Consider the following 22,774-nt stretch of genomic DNA (forward strand, 5'->3'; position numbering starts at 1 on the left):
CTGTGGCCCCTTGATATTTGATGGTCTGAGGAGGCAGTGATCTGTAGTGAATCAGCATGACACAAACTTTACGAAACTGGGTATAAATAAGGATTCTGCTCTTTTCACTGCTCCTAAGTCTGTCTCTTACCCAATGACTACCCCTTTTCCTTGGGGTTCTGTGGCAAGAAAAGGCCAAGGGAAAATCCCTCACGAGTGACCCTTGGTACATAGCATTCTACAGTGGCTGAAAGGCTGGCCCATGGCAGCCCCATCCCTTGCCCGGGTCCTTCCTTAGAAGCGAACCCACAGCAGACCACAAACTGCTCTCCTATGTGTATCTACTTTGGATACAAAAGACTATTTCTTCATTGTAGTACAAAATGGAGGACTTGATTAAGGTGTGAAATAATTGCTTCATGAGAGAGTTTGCCCTGAAAATGTCTCCTCAGCATTTCTGAAGCGGGCTGCATGCTTACTTGTCTTTGTACCACATGCTAATCTCATGAACGGCTCTGTTCTGCCAGTGGGAGGACAAATAGCTGTTCTTTGCTCTCCTGTCCAGGGAAAGCTCCCCCATTCTCTGGGAACTGTTGCCATAGTAACCAAAACATAGTTCTTAAAAATGGGGAAGGAATATCTTGGGCACTTGGTAACTTAGAGTGATAACATAATAAGTAAGCCTCAATTATTATAGATGCTGATACCTAGTTATTATTAGTCATAAGTGTAATTGAAATTCATAGATGAATTTTACTATCTTTTGGGGAGTGGGTAGGAAAGGATCAGTGAATAGGCTCTAATCTTCACTCTAGTTGCACAGATTCCTCTGTATGCATCAGACATGGCAGGCAGGGTCAGACCCGTGGGCCATGCAACAGCAAACTCAGCTTTTGCCAGTATTTAATTTTAGAAGAGACAATGACATCACAGTTATGCTCCTTCAGCTCCCTCAAAGGACTGAAGGTACAGCACCTAACAGGAATCTATCAGGAATCTGTTATACAGCTGTTCATATATAGAAACTTTTCTGTAAGAAATTTTTATTTTCAATGTTTATCAGCTTTTAGAGTCAAAATCTCTTTAAAGGAACTTAAAGGGCCATAGCATTTCAGTATGGCATCCTAAATGGAAATCTACTGATATATTATTATGTATATGATATTTACCTGTTCTCTTATTATTTCTTATATTTATGAACAACGAGAATTTACCAAATTTTGTTAGAATTTGTGGAGGTGGCTTCTAAAGGTCAAGGACACAAAATAAATTACTCTTTTTTTTCTGGTTCCAAAACACCCCTTCAGTTGTAATTGATCTTCAATGCAGCATAAAATATTTAAAAATATTATTGGAGGGAAATGGAAAGTGATATGACCATTGTTGAAAGCAGTTAATGGTTCCTCAAAAAATCTTAATATAAAGTTACCATATGACTGAGTCACTATATAAAGAGCTCTGCCCAGTTCTGGGAAGAATGACTGGGAGAATAAAGCCAGATAGAAACACTTTTACCCCAAGAACGTTCCATTGTCATTTCTCAGTCTCACTGAGTCTATAAGTGAACTTGCCCAGGGCTGAAATCCTCAGGCAAGACAACTAGTGATAACTAGAATCAGTTCTGGGGTTAAAGGCAGCATCCCACCAGCAGACCCCAGTTCCTGACCTATGTGTATTGACATCAGGTCTGCCCTTCCCCAAGTCACCAACATACATTGAAAAGCCTGTCAAATTTTGTAATAAATATAACATTAAAATCTAATTGCTATTTTATAAACACCAGTTGCTGTACAAACACATTTCACCTGAATACAAATACATTTATTAAATAGTCCAACAGTGAGTTGACCCAGAACTTGTAAAAGTGTCTGATACACAGGGTTCTTCTTGGAATGTGAGTTCATTATAACTTCAAAAGCAAAACAGCATGAGTGTGGACATGTTGCTGGAGCACTTGGTGTGTTCTCAGCAAACGGTAGGCTGGGTGACTAATATTTGCTAACTTGGGATTCTGTCTGTTTGCCTTCAGTTCAGTCCTTCTTAAGATTTGAGAGTTTCTCTTCAGATACAGCTTGTTGAGTGTTTTTATCATAAAAGATTTTGTCAAATGCTTTTTTTCTGCATCTGTTGAGATGATTGTGTGGTTTTTGTGAAAACTGAAAGTTTGAGTTAAACTGGCTCCAACTAAGGGGAAATGTGACTTTTTGGGAAACACAGAGTTGACAAGATTCGGCAATGGTACCTGAATGAGAGGCACCAGTACTGGCAACAGCAAAAATTAACTGATGCAACTATTTTGTTACCTCAGGGCCCATGGGACATGAGAAGCACCTAAGTTGTGCTAAGGATACAGAGTTTCTTGCCTTGGATCTATGTCTTTCACTGAACTGCAAATAGAAAGTTCCTAGAAATTTGGGGGCCAGGCAGAATCTTCTCCCAGTTTCATCACTTATTCTCCCTGCTGTTCATCTGAGTTTCTCTCAGCATCAGAAAGCCTTTGGCCCTGCTGGTGGCCAGGATTTCCTTGACTTCAAGTCCCCTGTCCTCTCTCACTCTACCTCATAGGAGCTCTAGGTTCAGACCAAGCTATTGAAAATTAGAAGACTTTCTTCTCTCTTAACAAAGTCAAGTTTTTTTATTTCACTATGGACTTGATCTAAGAATCTAGTTTGAAGCTTCAAGCTCAGCAAGAACTTCTTGGTGTGCACCGCCCCCCAACCCCCACCCTGTGCCAACCCAGGACTCCACAATGATGGCAAATGATTTACTAGGTGGGGAATGTAAAGCATCACGATTTCCAAGCAAGTAAGATTACCACTCCTCTCAAAACGATCATTCTGTAGTCACTTGATTAGTGGAAAGTTGGGTAATTCGTACCCAGCTCCCCTGCCTGAATATGGTAGGATTAAATTCTGGCAACTGTTACAGTCCAACAAACCCCCAATCCTTTCTAATATCAGTAAGATACTTTGGTTGTACTTGCACACCCTGGTGCAGAGGTTCTCATCCTTGGCTGCACTTTGGAGTCTCCCTGGAAGCTTTAAAGAAACACCAATGCCTGGGACTCACACTGAAAGGCTCTGCTTTAATTGGTTTGGGTGTGGCCTGGTCTTTTTTTTCATCTTTCTTTTTCTAAGAAGTTCCCCAGGCAATTATAATGTGCAGCCAAAGTAGAGATCTCTATACTAGCTCTCAACTAAGAAACCACTAACCTGGGTCTAGAAGTCACATACCAAATTGCAGATCCTCAAGTGAACATTAGCATAACTAAGTATTACTGCTATTCAAATATTGTTAGCAGTTCGGGTGTTAATTTTTTTTTTTTATCAGAAAGACTTCTTTTAATGTGGATTTTTTTTTTCGGGCTTGCCGCATTTTCAGTTATGATCTTAATACTTTCACAGCATCAACTTGTATACAATAGAAACATACAACTCACCTAAGAGACATTTTCATTGGAGCAGAATTTCCTGCATTAGAGCAGTGTGGACACATTGGGCTCATCTAGTGCAGTTGTCCTCTAATGTGGCTGCCCAGCAGAATCACCTGGGGAGCTTTAGACGTCCCAGAGCCTAGGCCTTCCCCCAGACCCATGACCTCAGACTTTCTGCTGCTGGAGCTTTAGCATCACCATACTGAAACTCCCCAGGTGATTCCAGTGTGCCCCCAAGTTTGAGTCAGCCTAGAGCAGGGGCTCTCAGGCCTTCATGTGATAAACATTCCCTGTAGATTTGTTAATATGCAGCTTCTGATTCAGTGGGCCTGGAGTGGGGCCCAGACTCTGCATTTCTAAGCTCCCACGGGGTGATGGTAGGTGCTCCCTTGAGAAATGGGAGATTCTCACATGAGAGCAGATAAGAGACCAGTGGTGTTGGTCCACGGCAATACCTCACTTAAGTGGCAAGGACCTAGAGAGCTAAACAATAAATATATATGCGCTTGGGCCCTGTTACCAGTGAATTTAATTTGATTGCATTGGGTGGAGTCTGGAATTTGACAATTCTAAAATTTCCTCGGTGATGGTTATGTTGAATCCCAGGTGAAAATCTCTGCAGCATTAGGGACTAGCTATGCCTCTAGCTATGCCTCTAGTTATAAAAATAGTAAATGGCATCAGGTGGAAAAGGAAAGGGAAAAGACCAAAATAAGACCAGGAGAGGCTCCTCTCCAGCCAGAAGAACCCTGGACCTGCAGAGGGATATCTTATTTTTAAAAAAAGTCCTATGTAGAAAGAACTCACCATAAGGCTACCACATTTTTTTCAACTCATCTTAAGCCCCTGTTTTGCATATTGTTTGAATACATTTACATGTTGACTATCAAGAGGCCCTAACTCCAAATATGTAAGATAAAATCAAATAAGCTAGATCTGTCACCTACTGCAATTGTATTCCTACGCAGTAGTCAGTGCTGAACACAACTCAAGTAGGGAACAGATTTTGAAGCAGCCGGAGATGGGGGAAGGAGAGGACATACCAGCAGTACAGGGAGGAGGGAGGCTTGGGGAAGCCACGATGGGCTCCTGACACCTGCCCAGTGACAGTCCCTTCCTGGACCACACAGTCCTCACAGAACCTGAAGCCCAAACCCATGCTATACCTTTCTTCTTTTTATTACTCCAAACAGTTTTGTGCCCTTGCTGTCTTTTCCCCTCCAGCTTCATTATGACCAGGACTTTAGCCTTTCTGAGCTGTTTGCAGGCCATTCTTGGGGTGTTCTTCCCTGAATCACTTTGTGTCGCCTCCCCAGAGCGCTTAGCACAGTGTTGGTCAGGGCTGCTGCGTACACTTGTGCAGGAGGTGCCCTGATTGGGGCATCTACTGAGGGGCACCCACCAAAGCATGCTGCCTTAGGAGCAGGAGGCACCCTTTTGCCCTTCCACCTGCTGAAAGGTGCAGGGGATCACCTTTTTCTAATTTGCACAAAGGGACCTGCCATGTGTGCTAATGGAGACCCAGTGCACAACACTCAGTGGGTACTTGCTAAGTGCTCACTGAATGAATGAATGGATGAATGAATGAACGAATGGACAAAGTGGAGGCAGTGAGGATAAGAGGCTTCCATAGTCATCTGGATAAAGGTTAATGAGGCTCAAAACTAGGACATGAACTGTATTTTTGGAAAAGGAAGAGATAAGCATAGGAAAATAACAACAGGTCATGAGTTGGATTAAAGGTTCCAGGATGGCAAAGGACAGGGAATAAAAATGACCTACCTGTATCATCACTAAAACTTGACTCTTCCACAAGAAGAATAGGACACTGGTTGTAGATCAGTCCTGCATACCCACTTCTGGAGACCTGGCCTTGGTTAGGTAACAGAGTAACAGAAATTGTATACTTCTGTGGAAGTTCCTGGGCTGAACAGTGTTGTGCAGGGTAAAACTGCCCTCCTTCAGAGAGCTTATGGTCTAGTTGAGAGTGCTGAAGACAAAATTCCTGACGCAAGGCTGTGCTAACCACTGCCACACAAGAGTGACCAGTGCCGGATAATCACAGCAGCTGTATGTTCCTGCTGCTTCACTGCCCATGATGAGCTCTACCCGGTATGAGGCAGCTATTATGTTGCTTCTCACTGAAGGGGAAATTGACACTTAGAAGGCTGGTGGCTTGCTTCTCATCTCTTCTGATTGCCATCATAGTATTGGGTTAAACCATTTAAAATTACCATTTTTTGTAGGTCAAAAATGATCAGTTATCAATTTCATATAGTTCATCCTAATACTTTCAATTATATTATTTTGCCAGTGAGGACCTTTTGAATGGTTTTATCAATTTGTTTTAAGCCAATTATAAAAGGAATTTTTTTTAAAACAAGAAATGATGCTCTTGCTGGTAAATGTGCAAAATAGGAAAGAAGTATGCAGAAGCAGAAAATCTTAATCCCAAATTCTGTGTTCAGAGGCATCCCAGATAATGTTTGGATGTTTTTTCTTCCAGATATTGCTCACAAAGTTGAGATGCTGCTACATGTATGTTAGATCCTTTGTTAAAAATAGCAGTCTTCACATAACATTAAATATTTTTATAAACATAGTTTTTATCAATAGTATAATATTGAATTCAGATGCCATAATTATCCTACTGTTGGACCTAAAGATTTTCAACTTCTTTATATTATATATAGCTAGTCTTATTTATTTATTTTTATTAAGGTATCACTGATATACAATCTTGTGAAGGTTTCACATGAACAACATTATGGTTACTACATTCCCCCCTGTAATCAAGTCCCCACCACATACCCCATCACAGTCACTATCCATCAGCATAGTAAGGTGCTACAGAGTCACTACTTGTCTTCTCTGTGCTATACTGCCTTCCCCATGCCCCCCCACACGTTACATGTACTGATCATAATGCCCCTTAATCTCCCTCTCCCTCCCTTCCCACGTACCCTCCCCACCCTCTTTAAGCCCTTTGGTAATCACTAGTCCCTTCTTGGAGTCTGTGAGTCTGCTGCTGTTTTGTTCCTTCAGTTTTTGCTTTGTTGTTATATTCCACAAAGGAGTGAAGTCATCGGTACTTGTCTTTCTCCGCCTGGCTTATTTCACTGAGCATAATACCCTCTAGCTCCATCCATGTTGTTGCAAATGGTAGGATTTGTTTTCTTCTTATGGCTGAATAATATTCCATTGTGTATATGTACCACATCTTCTTTATCCATTCATCTACAGATGGACACTTAGGTTGCTTCCATGTCTTGGCTATTGTAAATAGTGCTGTGATAAACATAGGGGTACATATGTCTTTTTGAATCTGTGATCTTGTTTGCATTGGGTAAATTCCTAGGAGTGGAATTCCTGGATCAAATGGTATTTCTATTTTTAGTTTTTTGAGGAACCTCCAGATTGCTTTCCACAATGGTTGAACTAATTTACATTCCCACCAACAGTGTAGGAGGGTTCCCCTTTTTCCACGTCCTCATATCTAGTCTTAGTTTTTATTATTTTCTTAAGATAGATTCCTGTCTTAGTCTGTTAGGTCTGTATAACAGAAAACCACAGACTGAGTAGCTTATAAACAAATTTATTTCTCACACTTCTCAAGGTTGGGAAGTCCAAGATCAAGGCTCTAGCAAATTCAGTATCTGATGAAGAGTTGCTTCCTGGTTCATACACAGCAGTCTTTTTGCTGCGTCCTCATGTGGCATAAGGGAGAGAAGGGTGCTCTCTGGAGTCTTTTCTAAAAGGTTTTGTCCTTATAACTTAATCATCTCCCAAAGACCCCACCTCTAGATACCATCACATTGGGATTAGGTTTCAACATAAGAATTTGGGGGAAACACATTCAGCCTATAGCAATTCCCAAAAGGAATTGTGTCAATTTACTTGAAATTACTGGATCAACAAGTGTTGGTGAGGATGTGGAGAAAAGGGAACCCTCGTATACTGTTGGTGGGAATGTAAATGGGTGCAGCCACTGTGAAAAGCAATGTGGAGGTTCCTCAAGCTAAAAATAGAAATGCCATATGACCCAGTAATCCACTTCAGAAGAAAAAAGAATCCCTGATTTGAAAAGATATGTGTACCCCTATGTTTATCACCATATTATTTACAGTAGCCAAGTTATGGAAGCAACCTAAGTGTCCATGAATGGATAAAGATGTGGTACAAATACACAGTGGAATATTATTCAGCCATTAAAAAAAAGAAATCCTGCCATATGTGACAACATGGATAGACCTAGAGGATATTATGCTCAGTGAAATAAGCCAGGCAGAGAAAGATAAATGCCATATAATTTCACTTATTTGTAGAATCTAAAAACAAAACAAGATGAAATGAACAAAATAGCAGTAGACTGATAGACACTGAAAAGTGACTGTGGTTACCATGGGGAAGGGGCTGGGGTGGGTGGATGGGGAGGGTGAGGGGAATAAAAGTGCACAAAATTCTCAATCATAATATAGATGTTAGAGAATCATCTTCCTATGTTGACAGATAGTAACTACACTCATGGGGGTGAAGATTTAATAAGATGGGTAACTGTTAAACCATTGTATTGTATACTTGAAACCAGTATAAGATTGTATATCAGTGATACTTCAGTAAAAAAGGAAATGCTGGATCAAAAGGTAGGAACCTTTCTAGGTCCCTTAGTAATTGTGGCATCACTTGTCTTTTCCGAAAGCTTATGCCACCTTGATTAACTTTAGCCTTCACAGCAGAACTGATCTTTTTTCTTTTTTTTAATTTTTATTTTGGTATCATTAATCTACAACTACATGAAGGACATTATGTTTACTAGGCTCCCCCCTTCACCAAGTCCCCCCACATACCCCTTCACAGTCACTAGAACCGATCTTTTGCTGGTTCTGATTTGTTATGAGTGATAAATGCTGTTAAGAGTTTAACAAGGAGAGAGTTTAAAGGTGAATGGTTAAGAAAGGCTTGGCGGTGGGGGGGGTCAAGTTGGACCTTGAACTAGCTTGAAGGATCGGTAAAGTTCAAACAAACTAGAGGAAAGACTTTCCCATTAGAAGCACAGCAGAAGCAAAGGTACTGTGGAAACAATGAATATAGCCTGTTGTGGATATAGTCATAATCTAATTTTCCTAGGATGGATAGTTACTGCATGGGAATAGTGTGATATAAATTGAGAGAGAGAATATCATCTGAGACTGAACTTAAATCTGTAGGTAATGAGGAGCTGTTGACAGATTTTGAGCAGGAGAAGATATCAGCAAAACAATGTTTTAATGATTGTAGAAGACTATTTGGGAAACCAAAGCATCTTTAAGAGTTGCAGATTTTTTTTAAATGGTCAATGATAATTTTTTTTAATGTTTTAATATTTTCTTCATATAAACATGCTAGGAACTATTTACTCTAGTTCTTAGCATATGATGGTGATATGACTTACCATGCTACAAATGACCTTTTCAGACCTGTTTTAGTGGCTCAGGCTTGAGATTCAAGTAGTGCAGCTCAGACACCCCAGTGGCTGGATCCAATATGAATCGTCAGAAGCTATTTCATATGGAGGAAGTCTCAGTTTTCATTAAATGAAGGTCATATGCCACTTGGATAGGGATTTCCAGACATTCAAGCTGTCAGGTGAGGTGAGAGGTATACAAAGGACCCACTGAAGCTCTTTCCACTAGAGTTGTTATCATCTTCTTTGTATTTACATAAGTGGTTACAACAAATCCTAATGAGAAGTGATGTTGAGCCCAAGCATTTCCTGGTAAATAAAAATATCTCTTTCCACTGCATTTTCACCATCTTCAAGGAAATGTGTATGTTGGAAGTTCTCGTTTCCAATGTGAATTTAAGTAAACTGCAGTGTTGCTCTTGCATCATTGCCTTTTCTCCTTCTTAGGATCATAAGCCAGAAATTTCCAATCAATGCAAAATGATGCAGATATTTCAGGCATTCTCCAATTAGCTGACCATAATATATTTCATATTAAGTAAAACATCTTGTAAGACATGTACATTTTTAAAATCCAACAGTAGCTCACCATACTTCACATAACATGATGCTTATGTTGTAGAAAAGTAAGACTCAGACTCGGGTTTTAGAATTTATTAAGGTTGGCAAGAAGGAATGAGGAGCCCACACAAAGTTCATAAGCCACCAAAGAGATAGTGATTTTTCTTGAGATAAATTGTCACAGAGTATACTAAACATGACAAAATGTTACAACTGTGCAAAATATTTGATGACATTAACTTAGGACAACTACCAAAGAGAGCTTTCATGAAGAATACATCTGACATATTTTTTAAAAGGATAATACTATTTACTCAGGGGATAGTAAAACATTAGGGTATTTCCAGCTTACTGGGGCTCTAACCTTTCCTAACTGGGGTCTTCAGGACATATGGCTCTGTCTGTAATGGGTAGGATTGGCTTCGTGAATGTGCAACCTGCACACTTGCACATGGCTCTATGCCTAGAAGGGTCTGGTACTTGGTTTGATGTTCTTCTGTTATCATCTTGAAATGCCTAACATTTTTTTTTTAACTGAGGTATCATTGATAAACAACTTATGAAGGTTTCACATGAACAGCATTGTGGTTTCAACATTCACCCATATTATCAAGTACCCCCCAACACACCCCACTGCATCACTCCATCAGGGTAGTAAGATGCTATAGAGTCATTACTTGTCTTTTCCATGCTGTACTTCCTTCCCCATGACCTATCTATATTCTGTGTGCTAATTGTATTGCCCCTTAATCCCCTTCTCTCTCCTTCCTGTCCCACCCTCCCCAGTCCCTTCCCTTTGGTAACCGCTAGTCCCTTCTTGGAGTCTGTGAGTCTGCTGCTGTTTTGTTCCTTCAGTTTTGCTTTATTATTATTATTATACTCCACAAATGAGTGAAATCATTTGTTACTTGTCTTTCTCCACCTGGCTTATTTCACTGAGCATAATACCCTCTAGCTCCATCCATGTTGTTGCAAATGGTGAAATGCCTAATAAATTTTAAACAAGGGTCTCTGCATTCATTTTACAGTGAAATTGTGTAACTGGTTCTGATTTCAACTTCCTTTACCATGTATTATGGGCTAAAACATGGTTTTCACAGGACCAAACTATGGACCAAGGGGCGAGGTCTGTGGTGAGCCGAAAGTTTCTGGCCAATTCCTCTTATTTCCACAGGAGGCCAAACTGCATTCCAGAGGAACAGGAAGGAGAGAGGGTGTAGAAGCAGGCAGGGGCTACTGACAGCTGGAGTTTCTCCATTAAGAACAATAGCAGTTGCTACCACTTATACACCCACCACCACATCAAGCCAGTATCTGACAGGCTCTAACTAACATGTCATATGCGTTATTCCCTTTAACATAATCCTCTCAACAACCTGCAAAATGAGTATTACTTTTCTAGATGAAGAATCTAAAGTTTCCAGGAATTGTTGCACACAATTATAGAGCTAGCAATGGTCTTTTCCCACTCATTATGCTTTGTAGTTATTTAGGAAGTGGCCATCCTTCCTTGTCTGTTGTTAAAATTGAACTTGGATTGCTTATTTGCCTACTTAAAAAGACTCATTGGCAGGGGGAGGGCCATAGACTAATGCTTACAGAGATTGTTTTCTGTTTTCACTTATGTATAATTGTAGATAGCATGTAGGACCTTTTGAATATAAATTTCTTTCCTTTTTCTCCATGGTTTCTGTCTGGACAATATACTAGTACTGGAAGTGTTTTTCCAGGAAGAAATAGGTACACGCTCCTTCCTTTCTCAGAAGATCATGTCAGTAGTGCAATATATTTTTTAGACCTCCACTGAAGTTACATTTTGTTTCTTGGTTATTTCTGTTATTATTGTTTTCCTACTTGTTATATGTGATTGTGTTCTGCCGTGATTAAAATAGATTATCCATGTTTTCTATTTTAATTTTGCATTAAGATTTTTCAAAAATTTATAAATTCTATTCCAGACTAACCACAGTTATGTCTTCTGCAGGAAAGCATCCCCAGCAGCTGATGTGTCCAGAGCTGGATATAGTTCCTCATCCAATCACAGGTACATTCCCCGGAGGGCAGTGCTCTATGTACCTGGAAATGACGAAAAGAAAATAAAGAAGATTCCCTCCCTGAATGTGGATTGTGCAGTGCTCGACTGTGAGGATGGTGTGGCTGCGAACAAAAAGGTAATGACATGATTTTGCCTTAGGATGGGAAAAGGAGATGGAGTGAAATTTGGTGCTCTCTTCATAGCATTGCTCACTATTTGGGAAGATTCTACCATACTTTTGCTGATTACTAATATATTCGTGACCCAACCCTCATATGGGTTTGGAATGTGTGTGTCTCTCTTTTCAAGAGAAAAGAAGAATTCAACCAAAATATATTTAAAACCATGACCTTCAGTATATGTGACTGTGTGTAGAGATAAAGAAATAGACACTGAATCCATTTTTGGCCATATTTGCTGGTTTGGGTAAATGATTTAATCCTAGAATTGTCATGTGGATTTTCAGACCAATAAGATGTAATTAGGAAATGTATTTCTTCTTTTTACTGCCAGGTATATTGCATAGTGGCCTTATCTCTTCTGGGACAAGTGCCAAAAAAATAAAAGATAGTCCTCTGTGGGTGTCACCAGTTTCCCTACTTAATTTAAGGGAAAATACCCACAGAACTTTAGAGTTGCAGTTTTTGGCTAATTTTCTCATGGCCTGACCAAAGTAATGAACCTTAAAATATCCAATTGTAAACAGGTACAAAAGATTCTTATGGGGTAGTGGATAGCAGGTGCTTTTTGTTTCATTTGGTTTGCGTCACGTTGTTTTCCGGGTTTTTAGTGAACATGGATTTGTTCAATAATTAGATGAAATATGCAAATATTGTAATAAAAACTTATGTTTGCATAGAACTTTCATTGTTAAAAACATGTTTTCATTTGACTTTTATCTATCCAGTCTCTAGACAGGTCATCTGGGAATTAGTTATGGGGCTGTGGGGACAGAGAGAGCCGACCACCTAGATTTATGCCTATTTGGATAGTTTCTTGTTCTAAGTGATCTGAAATACCATGGCTGTACTATACAGCTTTCTTGATTAATTGCTTTCCTTGGAGATTCTAGCAAACAAATGTTTGCCTTAATTTTTTTTAAAAAAAGCTAATTTCCAGCATTTTCCTAATGGTTAAACCAAGACTTCCAAGTATTTGGGAAATGATTAGGATAAGCATGTGGAATCTAAAGTATCTACTCAACATCTTTGGCATGCACCAATGAAAATACAGTTAATCTTCTTTCTCCCAGAGATTAAGGTAAATAGGCCTTTTCTTGGAGGGTATGGTGTGATTTCAGTATATTCCCTTCCAAAAATCATGTAGTGCCCTCTAAGATTAGATACTGAATTGTTATTCCAGTTCTTTGTGTCTCAGGGCAATTCACTTTACTTCTTTGCCTCAATTTCTAATCTAGATGATGGGATGACAAAATCTGCTTTTGTCAGGGACAGGGATTATTACAAGGAAAAAGTCTGATAAAATGCCTGGGAGTAGCTTAATTTTCTATAGGAAAAAGATTAGATAAATCCTGTAGTAATCATGATTGGAGAGGAATTTATTTTAGCATGTAACAGTGAGCCATTAGGTGTCCTGATAAACTTTAAATTATATTTCTTCACAAATCTTGAAGCTGTCTTACCAAACTCACCTGAGGATGTTTCCTGCTGTGCCGATGAGTTTGAAATATAGTCTGTTCTTGCCTTGCATTCCTGACTGTTCATCTGTGTTCTGAAGCTCATCCTTGTACCCAAAGCCCCTACTTAGGAAGAACCGAAGGAGGGGAAGGGGAGAGAAGCATTCATAATGAGCAAACTGCCCACCATCTTGGCATCTGTATCCAGGCAGTGTCTTCATCAGGACCCTCCAGTTCTCTTAATACAGTTAAATTGCTGTTAATTGATAGACACACTGTTTCATGCATGCTGAGCTTGGAGCCAACTAAATTTCCGTTTCTTATCCCCAGAAAGGCCAGGCTAGTACTTGTAAAAAATATCTTTTTTTTTCTAAAATCTCTATCCAGGACTTCATTTTATCTCATGTATTTCATGACATAGCCCTAGCCTGTCAAGGTCTTCTTGGATTTTTGATTGCATCATCCAACATTTATACCATCTGAGAATTTGGCCAGCAAACCATATGAAAATTTAACAGGTTTCTGATGGACATGTTGAAGAGAGGTTGGAGCCAAGTGCTGCCCAAGAATGCCACTGGAAACTTCTGTTCAAGTTTATTTAACAAATGTCTATATAGTGCTGACTAAGTGCCAGGCATTGTTCTAAAATTTGGTTTGCATAACAACCCAGTGAGGTACTATTCCTACAGATAAAGAACTGAGGCATGAAGAGATCAAGTTCATGAGTCAGTACTGTGAATATATTTATTCAATCACTTCAGTTACCTAAAATCCAATCTTTTTACAGTGATATTACAAGAGATATTTATATAATACCATTTCAAACCAGACATATCTTCCTAATCTACCCTTCTAAAAATACCTTCTGCCCCCACACCTCTACCTCTCCAGAAAAATGAGGTTAGGTAGGTGAGACTTGATCTTGAAGAACCCATGTGAGTACCTACCTAGTTGTTATCACCTTCTTTCTGAAGTGCGGGAGATACAAAATGGTAATAGCTACCATTAACTTAATAGTTTTCTGTGTAAGAGATGCTATATTAAATCTTTTATGCATGTTGTTTCATTTGATTTTTACAACGAAGTTTTTAAATAAGTCCAAGGTCACAGTACTATTACATGGCAGAACCAAGAATTGAATATCCTAAAATTTTTGCCTAGAATCAGCCTCAAGTTCACCTGTCGGCATATTCCATAATTAACCTTTTTTCTTTTCTTAGAAAGTTAGTACCCAGGGTTCTCTTTATCTTTTGTCACTTTTGTATTCTCCATGGTTCCTCAAAGATTACTGATAGGAGCTCAGTGTTCATATCTGCAAATTCTTTCAGTGTCCTGGGATTGTAATCCATTTAGACCTAGGTAGGGACTTTAATTCATTTGAAACGTCCAGGTAAGTCTGAAACTTCTTACATATCTTCTTTTCTCTTTTGTGAAGTCACCTCTTAATCATGTCTCTTGTTTGAATGTTATTCTTGTTGGAGGAAATAGGAACCATTTTTAGTGAGTTTATTTATGAAGAAGAAATCCATATTAAAACTCTTACAGATAATCTAGCTATAGTTTTGCTAAACTGGATTATTATTGCCTAATTCAGCTTTCTATGCATTACTAAAACTTAGTCATTTCATTTTATCTCTCATTTTATCTCTTTTCTTTATTAATAGACTTTTTATTAATGATTGATTCTGTGGATATGGGCTTGTAATGAGAACAAAAGTCTATAGTACCTTCTAGCAAGCTCAAACCCTGTCCTGCTAAGCCAATTTGTGTTTAAGTGGCTCCTTCATATCAAGTATGGCACTCCACCAGCTCACTTTCCCAAGCTGGTTGATGAAAAGATCAGCTCCACTCTCCTTTTATCTTCTCTTTTTCATTGTTAAATGCATGAAAAGGTGCAGGACTATCTAAGTTCCTGCTGGCTGGGACACAGTGAAAATAAGCAAGTAATGAAAAGATTTCTGGTGAGTCTCTATGATACTCAGGAAGGGCCAAGAAAGAGTGAAATAAGTAGTCAGGATTCCAGGGCTGCTATTTTAGTTGATAAATGTTTGAATATTTAAATTTATTTAATATTTAAGTTTAAATATGTAAATTAAGCACTCAGTATTTAAATAAATAAATAGTGAGTATCTGCTCAACCAGGTACCAGTTCAAGCAGGAGGAGGAACAAAGATGGTTGCATGGTCCTCAACCTGGAATACTCAAAGGCTGGTTGTGAGACAGGCAAGGACAGTAAATAATTATAATCTAACAAGATAGGTCCATAAGAACATACTTTTTATTATCATTTGGTTCTAAGTATTTTTAAATTTCCATTTTGATCTCTTGCTTGAGCCATGAGATACAAAAGAATGCTTCCCAAACTCTGTGAAGAACCAGTTTGTTTATTCTTATTTGTTATTACTTTGTTGCATTTTTAAGCTAATCTGGACTGATATTTTTGTAAAATACAAAAGAAAAAACTGAATTGCTAGAAAAATTAAATGCTACTTGGTGTCACAGCAACACTACTTGCTGTAGAAATTTCTAAATTCATACTCCCCATTTCCTACTTATCTCCTAGTGACATGGTCATGGTCATAGTTTGTAACCAATAGTGGTCCACAGACCACAGTTGAGTAGCAGGGACTTAGAGTTTTTAAATTCCAAGGGTGTAGGAGATTTTTTTATTAATTATTTTATTGCTGACCTCTGGCTTAGTTGCACGATGGTTAGAGAATGTGATCTGAATGGTGCTGATTTTTGGAAGTTTGTTGAATCCTGCTTTGTGGCCTAGCACGTGAGCCAGCTTTATTAATGTCCATGTGTGCTCAAGAAGAATGTGTATTTTCTGCTTATTAGATGTAGATTTTCTACATATTTTCCATTAGTCCAAGCTTGTTAATTATGTTGTTCACATATGCAAATCTTTACTGATTTTCATCTGCTATTCTATCAGTAATTGAAAGGTTAGGAAAAATATACCCTTCCATGGAAAATTTGCTGATTTCTCCTGTAGTTCTATCAATTTTTGCTGCTGACAGCTTGAGCCTAGCCTATGTTATTAGGTTTATATAAATTTAAAATTATTATATCCTCCTGTTATAGTGAATCATTTGTAATTATACATTGACGGTCTTTATCCCCTTTTTGCTTTAAAGTTTGTGGTCTGATGTGAATATAACAGCTTTCTTTGGGTTGGCATTTGCCCAGTATATTGTTTTTAGTCTTTTGCTTTCAACTTTTCCATATTTTTATGTTTTAAATATGTCTCCTGTTGTTTTAAATTTTTTTATATCCTTGTGGACAATCTCTGTCTTCAAACTAGAACATGAATCCACTTAGTTCTAACATTATTACTAATAAACTTAGATTTAAATATACCATTATATTTTATCCTATTTTTCTCATCTTCCTTGCTTTTTAAATATTATTTGACTTTTTTGGTTAATTTTTAAAGTCCATTTTCCCCTTTCTTTGTTTAGAAGTTAAAACTCTATTTCTAATTTTTATTAGTTACTCTTGAAATTTTACCAGGCATACTTAACAAAGCCTAAAATTAACCAGTATCTTCTTCCTGGACAACACAAGAATTTTAGAAAACTGAATCTAATCATTTCCCTTGCATTTCATGATATTTTTGCCCAATATTTCAGTTACTTCTTTTTAATCCCATGAATTTTGCATTATTGCTATAATTGTGTATATATCATATTTATCTAGATAGTCTACCTACATATTCTACCACTTTCTCTGCACATTATTCCTTTTTGCATCTCAGACCTGCTTTCTGGGGTTATCTTTCTTTCTCCTGATGTGCATCTTTCGGAATTTCTCTATAGCAATGGTAAACTTTCATAGTTTTTGTTTATTTGAAATTGACTTTGTTGTTTGGCTGTGTAGACAAATCTAGATTGAAGTTTTCTCTCAGATCATCTTCTGGTGGCAGTTACTCCTATTGAGAACTCTATTGTCAGCCTAAAAACTAGGTCACTAGTTTTTTCTTCTTTGGCTGCCTTTAAGATCTTTTTGTCTTTGGTGTACTAAAGTTTTAGTAACATATTGACTAGGTGTTAGTTTATTCCCTCCGTTCTCCCCTTACTCCTTTACTTGGTATAAATTGTTTTTGTGTATTTGTATATTCATATCTTTTAACAGTTCTATGAAATTTCTACCATTAGCTCTTCAAATATTGCTTCTATCCATCCTTTCCATTTTTTCTTTTGGAGATACCAAGTGTGTACATTAATGAGCTTTTCATTCTATCCTCATCTCTTAATATCTGTTCATATTTTCTGTCTTCTTGTCTGTATTACATTCTAGGTTAGTTTGTCATATTCTAATCTACTTTTCTAATTTTCTCTTCAGTTGTGTCTAATCTGTTTAACCCATCCTCTGAGTTTTTAATTTTCATGACTGTATTTTTCATATCTAGAAGTTTTGTTTTCATAGCTGCTTGATATTCCAAATCTGATAATTTTAATATGTTTGCATCTAAATTGCTTTTTTTTGTTCATTTGCTGGGTTTGAATCCGTATTGATTGGAATTAATTCTTAGGAATCCCAAGGGCCTAAAGTGAGATGGTTTTCCTCCAAAGAAAATTTGTGTTTGCTTCTTCTGGGAATCAAGGATATTACTAATCCAAAGTCTCAGTTTGTTCTCCCCAATTTTATGGGAGTCTCAGGCTTACTATCCTGATAGCAGGTCTGATATAAGCATTTGGTTCCTAGCTTTCTTATTTTTCTGACCCCTCATAAATCAGAATTCAGCTAATTTTTGTTTTATATTGACCTCTGAAAAATTCCCTTAACTTCTTATGAACCCAGCAAAGCATTAAAAAGTACTTTTGTTGAAATGTATTCATTTTATAGTTGAATGGCCCTCAGAGAATGTGGTCTGGCATTTTGCCAAAAGTAAAGTATTCATCCTTTGAAAAAATTTAATAAAACTTTAAAAAGTAGTCTAAAATTAATTCTTACACATCAAGAGTCATATAGTTATAAAATAAAGCAACCTCTAACCATTATTCCATCCCCCCTCTCAGAGATATTCTCTTTTACCTCTTCTAGCTTAATCTTGTGGCATTTACTCCATAATCTCTAAATAATACACTTCTTGAATTATTTTTTTAATTTCAGGCATAATATTGACTCTCTGCTTTGGGATTTGCCTCTCCCCTCTGCCGTCCTCTCTGCTATGTATGAACTTTCCAATCCCTCAAATTATCCCAGTACAATTACTTGTAACTTTGATGACATTAATATTCAGTATAAAAATGATTTAGAGTTGAACTACAAGTAATAAACCAATTACTTTTCCTTTTCTATTGTTTTCCCTGGAGTTCAGTTATCTTTTTTTTTTCTGGCTTAGTTTTCTGTTCAGCTGTCATGAATTCAACATCCCTCTTTTATTTTGGGTATCATTAATCTACAATTACATAAGGAACATTATGTTTACTAGACTCCCCCATCACCAAATTCCCCCCACATACCCCATTGCAGTCACTGTCCATCAGCGTAGTAAGATGTTGTCGAATCACTACCTGTCCTCTCCATGCTGTACAGCCTTCCCTGTGTCCCCCCCCACATTATGCATGCTAATCGTACTGCCCCCTTTCTTTCCCCCCAACCCCATCCCTTCACACCCAAACTCTCCAGTCCCTTTCCCTTTGGTAACTGTTAGTCCATTCTTGGGTTCTGTGAGTCTGCTGCTGTTTTGCTCCTTCAATTTTTTCTTTGTTCTTATACTCCACAGATGAGTGAAATCATTTGATACTTGTCTTTCTCTGCCTGGCTTATTTCACTGAGCATAATACCCTCTAGCTCCATCCATGTTGTTGCAAATGGTAGGATTTGTTTTCTTCTGATGGCTGAATAATATTCCATTGTGTATATGTACCACATCTTCTTTATCCATTCATCTACTGATGGACACTTAGGTTGCTTCTATTTCTTGGCTATTGTAAATAGTGCTGCGATAAACATAGGGGTGCATATGTCTTTTTCAAACTGGGCTCCTGCATTCTTAGGGTAAATTCCTAGGAGTGGATTTCCTGGGTCAAATGGTATTTCTATTTTGAGCTTTTTGAGGAACCTCCATACTGCTTTCCACAATGGTTGAACTAGTTTACATTCTCACCAGCAGTGTAGGAGGGTTCCCCTTTCTCCACATCCTCGCCAACATTTGTTGTTGTTTGTCTTTTGGATGGTGGTGATCCTTACTGGTGTGAGGTGATATCTCATTGTGGTTTTAATTTGCATTTCTCTGATGACTAACAATGTGGAGCATCTTTTCATGTGTCTGTTGGCCATCTGAATTTCTTCTTTGGAGAACTGTCTGTTCAGTTCCTCTGACCATTTTTTGATTGGATTATTTGCTTTTTGTTTGTTGAGGTGTATGAGCTTTTTGTATATTTTGGATGTCAACCCTTTATTGGATCTGTCATTTAAGCGAATATATTTCCCATACTGTAGGATGCCTTTTTGTTCTATTGGTGGTGTCCTTTGCTGTACAGAAGCTTTTCAGTTTGATGTAGTCCCAGTTGTTCATTTTTGCTTTTGTTTCCCTTACCCGGGAAGATACGTTCATGAAGAAGTTGCTCATGTTTAGGTCCAAGAGATTTTTGCCTGTGTTTTTTTCTAAGAGTTTTATGGTTTCATGGCTTACATTCAGGTCTTTGGTCCATTTTGAATTTACTTTTGTGTATGGGGTTAGACAATGATCCAGTTTCATTCTCTTACATGTAGCTGTCCAGTTTTGCCAACACCAGCTGTTGAAGAGGCTGTCATTTCCCCATTGTATGTCCATCAACATCCCTTTTTCACTAATTGTCTAAATTTTCTTTTAATATGTTCAGGAACTTGCAATATTTTATCAGTTTCATCATCTTGGAGAAATTTCTTCTTGGGTCTTCTGATCCCCTCAAGTCTGGACTGTTTGTCTTCAGGTCTGAAGCACAACTAGAATCTTGGGCTCTCCCTTCCCACCCACCCTTGGAATTTCATTCACCTCTCTCTTGAGTTAGATATCCTTTTCCTGTATCTATGATTTTTTTCTATCTGGGTGGGGTTCCTTATTTGCGTAAGGCACACCCTGTAATAGCTTTAAGGGACACTATTACTTTAGGTTCCCTTCTGAAAGACACAAGTAACTTATATGAAGATAATCTCATTTTTTTTCTAAATTGATTTGTGAAGAGCTGGGATATGTTAGGAGTTTATCATCTTGGGGGTCTTACACTGACCCTTGAGGAAAGCCAAAAAAGGAACTCTGAATTTTAATTCAAGAAAAGCTTTTCTATGAGAACTGAAACTAATAAAATCCGGAATGTCACTTGTGAGCAACTTGATTTGATACAAACAAATCAGTTCAGTGGAATGGACAGAGGACTTGGCAACAGAAGACTCATTTACATTTCCCAATTTAGCACCATCTAGCCAGGTGAACTTGAGTCCTGTAATCTCATGAACCTCAGTTTGCTTCTCTGCCCCAAGAGATTGGTGATAATGAAGCCTGCACAACATACCTCAGGACCAGCTGTGAGGCTCAAATAGAAAAGCACTGTGTAAACTCTCAAGTACTGTATAAATATTGCTTTTTTTCTTAAAGCAGTGGTGCCATTTTTAAAGGAATAAAGCTTACAGAATTTTGGAGAATGGTTAGCATGTTCTTCAAGATGTTTCTTCTACACAGGGGAACATACTTTGATGATCAAGAACACAGATTTTGATGCCAAACTGCCTGTATCTGGATCCTGATAACATCTTGTCCTAAAAGTGACTTTGGGCAAATTACTCTACCTCTCTGTGCCTCAGTTTCCTTTTCTGTGAAATAAGGGTAATAATCATAATAATAGTGTCTACTCCACAGAATTATATTAAATGGGCTAATATTTGTAAAGTGCTTATTTTAGAACAGTGCCTGGCACATAAATGTGATATGAATGTTTGATAATACCCAAATAGCAATTACTCCTGGCCAAGTTTCTGATGTATGTATGAATTTAAGTCTCTGATGATTGCTTAGAATGTCAGTGACTCTCATATGGTAGTATATTGGCACAGGTAGTCTCTTGCTTCAAATGTCGTGGAGTTTGCCAATTTTCCTATTTTTTTAAACTTCCCCTTCAGTTATGGTAGACAAATAAAGAAAATTCTAGAGATGGCAAAATATCACTTTTTCCCTTTTGCTCCCTCACAGATTTCTTAACCTTGGGGGGCTAGAAACAGTGATCTTAAAAAGATCTTACTTGTTTTTTTTTTTCCCTCAGGAAACCAGAGAGATTATCTTTCTCAAGCAGCTAAGCAATAGATTTTTACTTTGCATTTCATGCTGGGTATTTGAACAGTTCTTGGCAGAAAGGGAGCAGGAAAAGGGTAGAGGAAGGTGGCCACATCTGCCTGTGAGGGCCAGGCCCCCACAAGAATGGTTTGGAGCAAGAGAGACCTGGGCTGGGGTCTGTGTCATGAGCAAGACCCATTTACAATGATGTTCTCCATTGTGGAAGATGGAAAGAGGAGCACTGCGTGGGGGTTGGCTTGGGGTTGTTTGAGGAGAGCTGAGAGCTGCCCTCGGCAGTGTTGAGGGGAGCCCCTGGGTGGCAGGGATTAGAGCCATGGCTCCCTTCCTCACCACTTGATCTGAATGGCAGAGGACCTAGGGCTGCCCAGAGGGCCATCTTGTCAAAGCTGCCTGCCATCATAAAAAGCAAGAAGAGGCCATTTGCCTTTTAAGCTACAGCTAGTGCTTCAGAAGCCCCAAAGGATCACGCCACTGGGCCATAAATGCTTCTGCTCACTCCATCCATCTTGGATATCTGGACACATGTGAGGCCTAAAGAAAGTTAGTGGAGGAGACAATAACTGGAGGCAACACTACAGAGGGAAGGGGAGTGTGACTGTGCTCCCCAAAGGAAGCCACAAAAGTACTTCGCAGACAATGATTCATACAGGAACTCCTATCACAACAGTCACCTGTCATACTCTGCAGAACCTGGAGATTATTGAATTTACAAGTGTGAGTTGTTCATCAAGAAACACTAAATATCAAAGTTACTGGCTTATTATAAATCTATAAATTTAAATATGATATCCTGACACTCATCATTTTCAACCAGTTAACTCTTGAGTTCCTCTGTAATGTCATCGATTGTCTACAAGATAAAAGATGGGAAATCCTTTTTTACCCTGAACATATGTATTCTCTCTAATCTGTGCTTCCTTCTGTGCATGCACATGTGCACGTGCACACACACACACAAATACATAGACACTAATACTACAGGCATACACAAATCCATTTGGCTAAATTTTAAATATCTCAGTGCTGTCACTTTGGTTGAAATGAATTACTAGAGTAGCAAGGTGTATTCTCCCCATAGGGAGAAAGCTAACTGATGTGCAATGAATGATTAAATGTACACAGGGGCAAGGAGAGCTAACTCCTCTTCAATAGAGGTGTGAAATTAAGATAGGAAGGCTCTTCTCCCAGGGGCCTTGCCTTATTAAAAGACTTGAGAGCTTGGGAGATTTCTTCAATAGGAATTGGGGTATCTGTGAGTCTTTTTGAAACAGTGTGGAAAGCTGAACTGTGCTGAGGAACTCTGCAAGGTCTTTTTGATCCTAAAGGTTCTGATATAAAAGCCTATCCAGGTTTTCATAAAAGTAGTAAAGTGTTTTCAGTCTTTTATCAATCCCTTCATACCCTTA

The 22,774-nt window shown here is 38.4% G+C and overlaps 1 protein-coding gene across 10 annotated transcripts in view; it reads left to right on the forward strand.

The window, feature by feature from the left end:
* CLYBL (citramalyl-CoA lyase) overlaps nucleotides 1-22,774 on the forward strand; it is a 241,493-nt gene that overhangs the window by 111,145 nt on the left and 107,574 nt on the right. For all 10 annotated transcript variants that reach the window (XR_008994550.1, XM_057494543.1, XM_057494545.1 and 7 more), the window contains one exon: nucleotides 11,401-11,587. Coding sequence is in view for 9 of the 10 variants with exons in the window: in XM_057494543.1 (XP_057350526.1) it covers nucleotides 11,401-11,587 (187 nt within the window). In the remaining variant the exon portion in view is untranslated. The remainder of the gene's footprint in view (nucleotides 1-11,400; nucleotides 11,588-22,774) is intronic.

This window comes from Manis pentadactyla, chromosome 17 (genome assembly GCF_030020395.1).
Source record: "Manis pentadactyla isolate mManPen7 chromosome 17, mManPen7.hap1, whole genome shotgun sequence".
NCBI lineage: Eukaryota > Metazoa > Chordata > Mammalia > Pholidota > Manidae > Manis > Manis pentadactyla.